General features: G+C 40.0%; 1 protein-coding gene across 1 annotated transcript; it reads left to right on the top strand.

Annotated features, from left to right (window-relative positions):
• Positions 1-2,201: 2,201 nt before the first annotated feature.
• On the top strand, positions 2,202-10,563 carry LOC144640695 (bifunctional heparan sulfate N-deacetylase/N-sulfotransferase-like; the record flags this gene model as incomplete). The annotated part of the gene is made up of 5 exons (XM_078499779.1): positions 2,202-2,330; positions 2,861-3,043; positions 8,494-8,714; positions 9,232-9,406; positions 10,136-10,563. Coding segments are annotated over 5 exons (927 nt in total), but the record flags the coding sequence as incomplete, so codon positions are not given.
• Between the last annotated feature and the right edge of the window lie 1,606 nt (positions 10,564-12,169).

The raw sequence follows: 12,169 nt of genomic DNA, 5'->3' as shown, positions 1-12,169 counted from the left end.
GTGACCCTCCATATGAAAAGGGGGCTTAACGTAATTTCTCTCAAACGCGTTTAAACGCAGCGTTTGAAACGCATTTGAAACGGGTTTCAAACAGTTTCAAACAGATTTCAAACGCGTTTCAAACACCTTTTGAATTTAGAGCGTTTCAAATGCAGAAAACGCATTTTATAGGGTTTGAAACGCCAAGTTATTTGTGCATAATTATTACTGAACGTATGAGGTAGACAGCATTGTTTATGACAGTTTCCCAGTAGTAATTTTTGGAACGGTTTGACAGAACATCCCGGTAACAAATCGAAACAAAATATGACGTCTACCCGTGTTGGAAGCTCGGCGAAAAGTTTGTTTTTGACTGGACTGGAAGCCTTTCTGCGGCCCTTTTGCTTTCAAATGGCAGACATTCTGGAGAATTTAGCGAAAGCTGTAGATTAGCTCCAATTTAACTGCACAAAATAATTTTCCGCGGCAGCCATTTGGCAGTTATTTAGCAGCGCTCATTTTACTGAGCGCTGCTAAATAACATAACATTGCAGCGTTCATTTTACTGAACACTAGCGCAGAAGTTTTGATAAGCTGTCTTAATTTTCGTTAACTGCAGAATCGCTGTGTGATAAAGCCAGCTGTTTGGTATTACTTCTCACTAACAGGAGTATAAAATTAAATCATTTGCCGCTCGAGTACTCAGCGGCGGCGACTGTATTTTCATTTGAAGGAATGCGACTCGCCGAAAACGTGGATCTGGCATCCCAAAGTAAATTTTTCATCGATCAATCGATACAATTTCTAATATTTATATTGCAGTGTGTTTACAGGGAACATAAATTTGCAGTGTTCTTTTCTCCTGTGTGCGTTGCCATTCTCCATTCATGAAACCTCGGAAACTTCAAATGATCGCTGTTGAACGTACAAAGCGCCCCGCTTGTGGTTTGAAGCATCAGGCTACACGAGTTCGCACGTGATTAATTGTGGAATTTATTCAACTTTACACGCAACAGTTTCAAATGTAACTAAACTGTTCATACATAAGTTTTTCGTTTTACAATCTATAGTTTAGTGAAATATATCGCTTATTTGCCGAAATTATCTCGATAAAATGCGATATATTTCAAGTCTTCAGAAAACAACCTGATGTGTGAGACGTGACAATGCACACGATCTGTATAAAACCTGATACTTTGTTTACTTTATTTGGCGGTCAAGATTTGAAAGTTAAAATGATCGGTTAACCGAACGGACAGTTTAAATGTGTTGTTCAGTTTGGTTTTTCAAGTTACAAGGAAATTAACAAGCGACAAGATGGTTCAAAAGCAAGAAACACGCTTCAGGATATGTGGTGATATAGTTTGCGTGCAGCGAATGTGTTTGTTTACCGTACGCGTTACATATTTTCAACATGCCTCAGACACAAAGTGATGTGGATTAAACATACGATGTAAGTATATTTTATACACTGTACAACTGTACACAATGCAATATTCACAGACAAGCTCTTGCAATTAACACAAGTGTGCATCACGCTGATTTATTGATGAGGAGAAAATGTTACTCAAATCGAAAAGTTTTTCTGCTGTAACATCATCATTCTCTGATTTCCTCAGCTACTGTACACACTGTATAATTTGATGAAATCGTTGTCACATTTTGAATAAATTATGCTTGAACAGTAATGATAATCTAAGCATGGCGTTTCAAACACATGCAAACGCGTTTCACCATGTTTCAAACGCCTACTGTTTGAAACGCGTTTCAAACACTTTGAAACGAATTTCAAATGCATTTGAAACGGGTTTCAAACGCGTTTCAAACAAAAACGCTCTTGAAACGCTGTTACGATAAGCCCCCTTTTCATATGGAGGGTCACATGTTTTTATGTAGTTTGTTGATTAAATGGCCGGCCAGGGCATTTCTTCTTAAACTTAGCCTTGCAGACTTTGTGACCTGGGCCGGGGCTCAAATCCAGACTGCTTGTCCTAGAGTCTAGCACACCACATGTAGTGCTATATGCCTCCCACAGGAATTACAGCAAATTATTTTTGTCTGCGCACAACGTTACTGATATTTTTGCTCATAGTGCTGTATTGAGGCCTTATGTTTTGCCTTCTGCTTAAAGGACATATGATGTTGATGATGATGGATGATGATGATGATGACAGTGCAGTTTTATGTTTCGGTTCTTACTGTGTTTATATTGTCCATTTTAGGTTCTTCCTCGGCAAACATGTGGTCTTTACACCCACACTCTATTCCTGAAAGACTACCCCAGAGGACAGAAGTGGTTACAAGACACTATCCATGGGGGTCAACTTTTTCAAGTTGTTGTCGACAATCCTGTGAGTTCAAATTAAAAGTAATTAACTGCTACTACTGCTTCCCGACAATTAAGCGCCATCTTACACGTCACCCTGTTGAGCCATGTACTGTTAAACTAAGTTACCTTTATTATACACTAAATGACTAGTCTTGAGAACAGTTAAATTTGTTTCCCAAGAGCCTCAATGTTTCCCTAGGTAGAGCTGAGGGAAACATTGAGATTCAAGGGAAACAAAAAGTTAACTGGTTTTTCAAAAACCAGTCATTATGTGATTTGTTGCATAGCACCATATATGAAGACTTTAAGGAAAAAATGGCAGTCATCTGTCAATGTTCATGGGTAACAGTGCACTGTAACCCTCTGACATAATACCGGTAGATTAATGCAATGTCACCCCCTCATAACCCCCCTCATACCCCCCCCCTTTCTGGCAAGAAACAGTATTTTTGTTAGATGTCATTTGACCTTGAAGCAGCCAATAAGAGCGCACACTGATGGGGAAGACATTCCAGCTATATAACAATGATTATTAATGTTTCTTGTTCATAGATCTCCATCTTTATGACGCACCTCTCAAACTATGGCTCGGATCGCTTGGCATTACTTGTGTTTGACAGCCTGATCAAGTATCTTCAGTGTTGGACCAATCTAAAACTGAGCTCTGAGCACCCAGTAGCCTTAGCTGAAAGATACTTTGCGATGTACCCTGGAGAAATAGAACCTGTTTGGCAGGTATTGCCTTCTTTTTTTTTGTAGCTTCAGTCAGACACATTTTTTGTCCATGACCAAAGTCCTTGTATTTTGTATGGTGTTCTTACTAATTTCACAGCACAGTTTTTCTTTCCCACTGTGAGGGGCTGGCAAGCATGCAACATTATTGCATTGCCTTGCAATGGCTGCACATCTATTTGAAAAGTCAAGGAAATTATTTTGTACCTTCATACTTGTCTAAGGGACTGGTCATAAAGTGCAGGAGGGGGTGGGCCGGAAAAATCAAATTTCTAGTAGACACAGTTTTAGTAGCCCATGCTTTAGCTTCCCAGTAAACACAAAAAATGTAGCCCACTCTTTGAATCCAAACACAAAAATCAGTGACCCACTCCCTCATCCCCTTGCCAGGGGGCGCCTTACTAAACAATAAATAATAAAGCACCATTAACCTTGCATTTTATTAATTTTATTTTCACATTACATCAACTCCAAAATATGTTACGTCACTTACATTACACATGGTACTTCAAATAGAGAGTTAAATTTTACATTGCATGTATCCTCTACCTAAAACAACTTTCACTACTTACTTGCTGCTATTGCACTACTATATGTACTAATTGCTTACTTTAGTGGGTGCTAAACACAAAATGGCTAACATATCATAATAATGCGATCTATAATTCCTTACCATTTTATGGTATTATTTAGAGTTTCCAAAGAAATGATGGGTCAAATATGTTGTACATGGCCTTCCACTTCTGGAGTAATGAGGCTGTTATATTAGTAATATCTAATCATTCTCCGAGTCACTTCCATCCTCGTCACTAACTTCAAGTAAATTAAATTACATCCAATGGCAAAGCTTATTCAAATCAGAAAAGTGTAATGGGCTTAATGGCAACAAAGCCCAGACCATCTTGTTGGGCAGAAAAGAAGTCAAAGAGGGATGTCAAAAATTGCTATTTGAATAAAGGTGTTTACAAAAAATGCTATACAAGTTTGCGATAGTTTAAACCCCAATTCCGAAATAGACAATTAATGACACAAATACGGCGAACGAAATGGAATGTACATTTCTCGCCTCGCGGGCTCATGGGAACAGAATTTGGTAACAACATTTAGTCTGTATCACTGAAATCGTAATCATATGCAATAATGTGTTATAGGTTATTGCATTCATTTTGTTGCTTTTTGCTATGTCTTTCTCATGAATATTCCTTGTTGACGTACAATAGTTTCTTGGTTATAAGGCGTACTAGGTTATAAGATGCACCCCAAATTTGGCAACTTTGTCATGCTAAGTTTCCAAACTGAAAACTTTCCAAAAACACTCAGTTATATGACGCATCATGAGTTGGGGAGTTAAAAAAAGATGCAGTTATCAATTTAAGGACAGTTCTCCGTACAGAATTTGAATATTTGAATGTTGTTCATACTCCTTGGCACAATTTTTGAGTAAAGTGGTAACATTTCTTGTTAATAATCTTGTTAAAACAGCCTGTGAGCAGGCTTACCTTTGGGACACGCAAGTGGCAAAGCTGTGTGAACAAGTTGGTGAGCAAAGCGAGCCAGTGGGGAGCCTTGCTACCCATCTAGCTACATTAAGTGTCAAATATTGTATGCAGCTAATAAAACTTGTGCATAATTGTTCATAACCCACCCCCAATGTATTGAATGGCGTTTGTCGACCCACCCCTTTTTACATGCACAAAAGTGAAGGCCCACCCCCTCCTGCACTTTATGACCAGTTCCTTATGTTTTGTACAAGTCTTGTATATGGTCTTCTTTCATTCATTCATTCATTCATTCATTCATTCATTCATTAGTTAGTTTTGTGCCTGCCTGCCTTCCTTCCTTCCTTCCTTCCTTCCTTCCTTCCTTCCTTCCTGCCTCCCTGCCTCCCTGCCTTCCTTCCTTCCTTCCTTCCTTCCTTCCTTCCTTCCTTCCTTCCTTCCTTCCTCCCTTCCTCCCTTCCTGCCTTCCTGCCTTCCTTTCTTCCTTCCTTCCTTCCTTCCTTCCTTCCTTCCTTCCTTCCTTCCTTCCTTCCTTCCTTCCTTCCTTCCTCCCTGCCTCCCTTCCTTCCTTCCTTCCTTCCTTCCTTCCTCCCTTCCTTCCTTCCTTCCTCCCTCCCTCCCTTCCTTCCTTCCTTCCTTCCTTCCTTCCTTCCTCCCTGCCTCCCTTCCTGCCTTCCTTCCTTCCTTCCTTCCTTCCTTCCTTCCTCCCTGCCTGCCTTCCTGCCTTCCTGCCTTCCTTCCTTCCTTCCTTCCTTCCTTCCTTCCTTCCTGCCTCCCTTCCTTCCTTCCTTCCTTCCTTCCTTCCTTCCTTCCTTCCTTCCTCCCTGCCTCCCTGCCTCCCTTCCTGCCTTCCTTCCTTCCTTCCTTCCTTCCTTCCTTCCTTCCTTCCTTCCTTCCTTCCTTCCTTCCTTCCTTCCTTCCTTCCTCCCCTGCCTCCCTTCCTGCCTTCCTTCCTTCCTGCCTTCCTTCCTTCCTTCCTTCCTTCCTCCCTCCCTTCCTCCCTCCCTCCCTCCCTTCCTTCCTTCCTTCCTTCCTTCCTTCCTCCCTGCCTCCCTTCCTGCCTTCCTTCCTTCCTTCCTTCCTCCCTGCCTCCCTTCCTTCCTTCCTTCCTTCCTTCCTTCCTTCCTTCCTTCCTTCCTTCCTTCCTTCCTTCCTTCCTTCCTTCCTTCCTTCCTTCCTTCCTTCCCTTACTCCCTCCTTTCTTCTCTTCTTCTTTCCTTTCTCCATTCTGCCATTCTTCCCTTTTTCTCCCTTCCTTTTCTTCTTTCCTTATTTCCATTCAAGATCTTTACGTTGAATTTGAAGCTCCTTACATGCTTTTTCTCAGTGAACCAATCATTTAATCCCATTGCAGATTATGGTTGGCAGGGTGAAATGCTCAATCTTTAATTAAGGGCACACTCAGTGCTTAACACAAGGTGACCCTTTGAGGGTTGTTATTCCATTACAGGGTTCTGCAATCGGTTAGTCAAGTTTTCTTTTCTATTTCTTTTGCCATTTATTTACTTTCTGAAATGCTCATTACTGCACCTGTCAATAACACACAAACTCTGATGTTCAAAACCCAACTAACGATTTCATTTTTGATGCTTAGACCATCAATCATAATTATGACAAAGCCAATGAGCCTTTGAAAACAGAAACAAACAAAATGGATCAAATTCTACCAATCACAATTGAAGTGACCTATTGAACCAGTTGAAGTGAATGTCTGTTTCCTGAAAGGTCCCCTTAGATGATTGACAGCAACGAAAAATGTAATCGTTGACTTGAGCAGAGTTTGCAGGTTGTTGAAAGGCACAGTAAGACAGCTCAACAAAAAGCTTGTGAACTCAAACAAAAATAACTGCATTGGAACATTTTTCGAGTGATTTCAATTAGGCTTATGATTTCTAACAGTATTCCCTTCATGAAAAGTGACATGGGGTGTCCTGCTTTAAAAACACTTTCATTTGGATGACCAAAATTTTAAATTTGGTGACATTTCACAAAGGTGATTGCCAAAAGGTGACTTCTTAGTGAGTAAAGTGAGCCAGTGGGACCCTAACGAGAAAGTGAGCCTGCTCTGATCAGTGACCTCTGTAAAGTTTTAATCCACCTGGGAGACCGCAGTAATATGATGATAAGCAAGCTAAATTTTAAAATGTGAAGCCTATTTTTTTAAAATGTGAAGCGCATTGAGCTTTGGGAAATGCGCTATCAAAGTACTTTTACCATTTATCATTAAAATAAATATTTACAAGGCTTAAAAATAGTTAAAAAGTTGAAAACATTTTTTTCTTATCCCTTCTCCTCAAACGTTATTTTTATATTGACAGTTTTTCTCAGTCACCTGTCTTGCTTTTTGGCCAATGGTTTTTACTTTGCTTTGCAAAGTCGAAATGACAAATTCACAGAGATCAGAACAGGCTCACTTCCCGCCAGCTCATGTTGCTTACTGACTTCGTGCGTGTGAGCCAAAGGTGAGCCTGCTTGCAGACTAGCGACTTCTGAAAAGTACTGAGCTTGAAGCACTATAAAAGTGTGTTTGGACACTTGTCATTGTATCACAGTCTCTACAGTCTTGACAACCCCTTGAATTCCTGCTGTTGTCTTCAAACGTCCTTGTGTAACAGTTCTCAAAATTTGAAACAGCATTGTCAATGAAAAAGATGTAATTTTCTATTGTCGTGAGCATGGGACTAAGAAACATCTGGGTTCCCGACAGGAGTCAAACTCATGAACTTCCACACACAGGTCGAATGCTCTAATTGCTGAGCTACGAGAGACTCTTGGTAAACTTAGCCATTTTACTAGGTACATATGTGACAGGCATCCTCCATACTGCTAGGATTAGCAGTGTAGAAAGCGTCTTGTTTGCAGAAGAAACTGGACAACTTGAATGCTGCTTAGTCTAATGCTTTTAGAAAGATAACCAGAGATAAGAAGTTTGATCCATAAATATTACAGTGAGTACTTGGGGGACTCGCATTTGAAAGGGACAGGGATGCTCATCATCTTGCTCAGGGGTTTTAAATACAGATTTTGGTTTCTGTTAGGGTGTCCAGACAGAACGCTTATATTTTTAGCCATGGAGGTCTCATTTAGGGTCGCATGTGAAGAAATGAAAAAAAGCTTTCATACTGTCTTGGCAGTCTGACTAGACCATCAGGCATTAAAAATAGTATCTTTTAGTTGTCACAAAATGCTTGAGCCACACCCAGATCGGCTCTTTAGAAGTTTAATTTCATTTTACTACAAGCATCCCCATTCCTTTCATGTGGGAGTCCTTTGGAAGGGTGTTGCCTTTAACTTTAGTATCCAAGAATGTTTGTTTTATTACCTGGCTAACATATGCTTTCAACATCCTGATCACTGAATGAGGACAACTGTATAAATATTAATTTTGTGTCCTTGGCTAAACTGTACAACCATGTTATATTATCTGAGACACAGGTCATCCACACTTCTGGCCAACCCCGGGGGGGCTACTCAAAAGCGTTTTGTACGGGGAGGCTCCGCCCCGAAGACCAACCCCTTACCCTTTTATATACCATTTTGACAGAAAAGGCACCCCTTTCGTATACCTTTTACTGAAAAAAGGAACCCTTTTCATATACCGTAAAGACAGGACAAATGCCAAAAACAGGAAGTCTTGATGCCATTTTTAAGAAGCGCTTAACAAATTTAAATGATACCTCCATAAGGTGCGTCTGTTCGAAATATTTTAATTAAAGGCCTTTTTAAATACCTTAATGAGCGATATCCCTACCCTTTTATATACCTTAGCTTGCGAAATTCCTACCCTTTTATATACCTGAAGCATGAAAAAGGTACCCCTTTCGGGCGGAGCCTCCCCATATAGGCCAATATAGGGAGTGCCCCCCCGGGTGGCCAACATATTAATGTTAAGTTAACAGACAAAAACCATTAGGGTTATGAATCTGTTATTTGTTTAATTTTCTTTTTTGGCAGAATCCTTGTTTAGACCCACGACACAAAGAGATCTGGTCAAAACAGAAGAACTGTAAAAAGCTGCCATCGTTCCTTGTAGTTGGTCCCCAGAAGACAGGCACAACAGCTTTGTACACGTTTCTCAAGATGCATCCTGATATCATGAGCAACGAGCAGAGTGTTAGCACATATGAAGAGGTCCAGTTCTTCAATGGTCGCAATTATGTCCGGGGTTTGGACTGGTGAGTAAGATTCTATTCATAGGCGGCGGAGCAGGGGGGGGGGGGGGGAGGTCAGCCCCCGCCCATGTTTTGGTGCCAAAAATATCGCAAGTGCAGCATAAAATTGGTTTGTCAGGTTATTAATTCTGTCTCCTGAGTGAGTTCAAACATCTTCGAAACTTACTTGGATGTCTTTGGAAAACTTTGTTTATCTTCGGAAAAGTTCGAAAAATGATTGGAAACGTTCGTATGGCCTTGGAACAACAATCAGAGAATCTTCGGAAATCTTCAGTCAGAAAATAAAAATATTGCTCCAAATATGAAAACCTGCTGCAAATTTTTGGGATAGTCTTAGCCCTCCCCCCCCCCCCCCCCAAGTTCCAAACCGCTCCGCCGCCTCTGCTATTTGAGATCATTACTAGAACTCAGATTGTAAATGTTGCATGAAACTCAAGTTTAATGCCTTGATCAAAAAAATTGATAGTTCAAGATTTGGACTGAAAGAGTTAAAAGTGTGTTTTACGGGTTCTTGTGATAGGTACATGGACTTCTTTCCTGATGTTAGTAACTACAGCAACATGGTCTTGTTTGAAAAGAGCGCTAATTACTTTGATGCTAAAAATACTCCCATGCGAGCTCACGCGCTGCTGCCAGATGCCAAGATCATCACAATCTTGGTGAATCCAGTGAAGAGAGCATATTCTTGGTATCAGGTATGTGGTTTTTAATTTTGGCGTAATAGTTGTAAATTTACAGGTATAGAAAGGATGTAGTTGTAGATGAGGTGTGTTTGTAGATAATCCCCTAGTTTTTCACCATTCAAATGAAAGCAACTGAGCAGTACTTTAATGTGGTATTGTTTATTGTGCTGTACATGGTAGTTTTAAATTTCAAGTCTGTGGATGAAACCCTAGTGTGTGACCATTCAAATGAGAGCTGTCGCGCAGTATTTTCATGTGGTACTGTTTAATTATATTCATGCTAATTATAAACAAGGTGGTTCTCACTTTTCACTCTTTGGATGAAACCCTTGTGTCTGACCATTCAAATGAAAGCTATTGAGCAGTTCTTTCATGTGGTACTGTTTATTATGCTGTACAAGGTGGTTCTAACTTTTAAGTCTGTGGATGAAACCCTAGTGTGTTACCATTCAAAGGAAATCTACTGAGCAGTACTTTCATGTGGTACTGTGTGATATCATTGCTATGATTTCAGGAACATCTACAGTAAACTGTCCCCAGATTTGATCAAGATAAAGAACCTTGAGTTTACATACTTTGAATTTTTGTAGCAGTTGTTACGTTTCACATTAACTAGTTATCAGTTTGTAGTTTCTTCTTTAATCCAGGTGTGCCACATTTTCAAATAATGGTGGATTTGATCACCATAAAAATAATCTTGTTTATGATTTTTTTGGAATGATAACTTAATTGTTTCCTTAGCACATGAAAAGCCATGGTGTCTCAGCAGCCCTGAATCCATTCTACAAGGTTATGACAAGTGGCAGCTCCTCGGAGGAAAAAGACATCAAAGCTCTTGGTCAGCGGTGTTTGTTGCCTGGGTTATATGCACAACACTTGGAGAGATGGCTGATGTATTATCCTTCCTCTAAGGTTTGTACTGAACTTAACTTACTCATGCATACATGTCATAGTTGGTAGAGCAGGGGGGGGGGGGGGGGGGCAGGGTCCTGTAACATCAATTGTTCTGGAGTATTTCTACTCCTCCCTGGATGGGATGTTAGTCCATTGCAGGGTTACCCACAGCATCCAAATTGCCAGTACCCATTTATACATCTGGATGGACAGAGGAACTGTGAGAGATGCATATCTTGCCTTAGAACACAGAATAGAGAACCCAGCCAGCCTTTGAACCTACTTAATGTCTCACAATTTTGAAAAGTGGGTGTCCAAAATGTTAATAAGGACCTAAGGCTCTGTCCTGCTACAATACATGAGTAAAATAAACGGCATGCAGTGCATGCAGAAGCGATGACGTTTCACAAAGGGTCTAACATAATTTTGAATTTGTCAAAAACTCAACGTAAATAAAAGTAGCCGACACCTTGTGCGTGACAAAGACTGTTATCAAATTGTAGTGTACATTTTTTATACCTAAGAAGCAATGTTGGTGATTGTCTAAATAGCATAGTTAGGATCTGATGGAATTCAAATAAATACAGTAGTTATGAATGCCCAGGCCAAGGATGCAAAGTTAATAATACATTTTCTTCATAGATTTGCTCCGGAACAACAGTAGATTGCGTTATATTGTAGTGTGTCAAACGGTCTCTTGCTCACAGCAGCCCTGTATTTCATAGAATTAGAAATTTCTGTCTACTGAATCTTATAGATGCCATCATACAGTGTTCTCCTTATCAGGCGGTAACCGGTAAAATTTACCGCTTGTAACACGACTCTTTACCGCCTAGAATCGCTAAGATATCGTGTAAATTCATCAGGTAACTAACAAAGTAACACCACTCGTTTCACCTTCGAAGTGATTGAAAATATAAAATAACAGATTGAAAATAAACAGCGACAAATGCAATATTCGAGAGTGATAAATGATCGTCGCAGTGAATTTCCAATTTAAGCAATTGGAATAAAGAAGCCTGAAAAAAAAAAAAAAAAAAAAAAAAAATTCAGGGCTTCAACGGGATGCAATATTCATTTACGAATTTGTGCTAGTATTCAATATTCTTTTTTCCCTTCGCTTTCCGAATCTATGAGGGCTAATATCTAGGGAAGAGCAAGTTTTGCAGGTGTTTCTCACTTCGCGGCAAGTGCACATCTGTTGTTGCACAGTTTCCACGATCGATTCCACAATGAAGCGGCAGCAATCCTTGCTGTCCTTTCACTTTGTCCATTGAAAATAAAAACAATTACAAAGGCAAAGAGGTAAAAATAATTCCAGAAGTGAGAAATATTACTTACATATAATAGTTTAGTTTTCAAAAACATGCAAAATGCAGAGAATAGTTGATTGCTTAGTTGATCGTAGCTGACGCGTGGTGAAGACAAAGGCAGCTTTTGATGTCAAATTCTTCTCATAAGTTCGTAAGCGTTTAAAACAAAATCAAGATGACAGGTTAAAAGAAGCACTCAGAATACAACTTTGTAACAACGCTGTCGTGAGTGCTGAGTATTCGAAGCAAAGAAAAAAAGAGCTGCAGCAATTTGTGGCAAAGAGGAAACAGGACCGCCGATTTTTTAAGTATTACGTCATGTAAGCGACAGCGAATGTATCTCCTTAAAACAACAGAAGATTTTATGCAATTTTTCTTAGGCTGTATAGCAGGTGAAAGAGGTCTGCAAGGCCATAATAACGTTGTCATGAAATAAAATTCGATCAGCATTTGGACAACATTCTGTTTCATGTAGGTAGACTAGAAAACGGCTGGGATTTACCGGAATTTCTTTACCGGTTTAAAAAGTTTTCTTACCTGCTGTGCTGAAAACTAGGGAGAACCCTGA

This window comes from Oculina patagonica, unplaced genomic scaffold (assembly GCF_052425735.1).
Source record: "Oculina patagonica isolate OP01 unplaced genomic scaffold, crgOcupat unplaced412, whole genome shotgun sequence".
Lineage (NCBI taxonomy): Eukaryota > Metazoa > Cnidaria > Anthozoa > Scleractinia > Oculinidae > Oculina > Oculina patagonica.
This window is presented reverse-complemented; position numbering and strand designations above follow the sequence as displayed.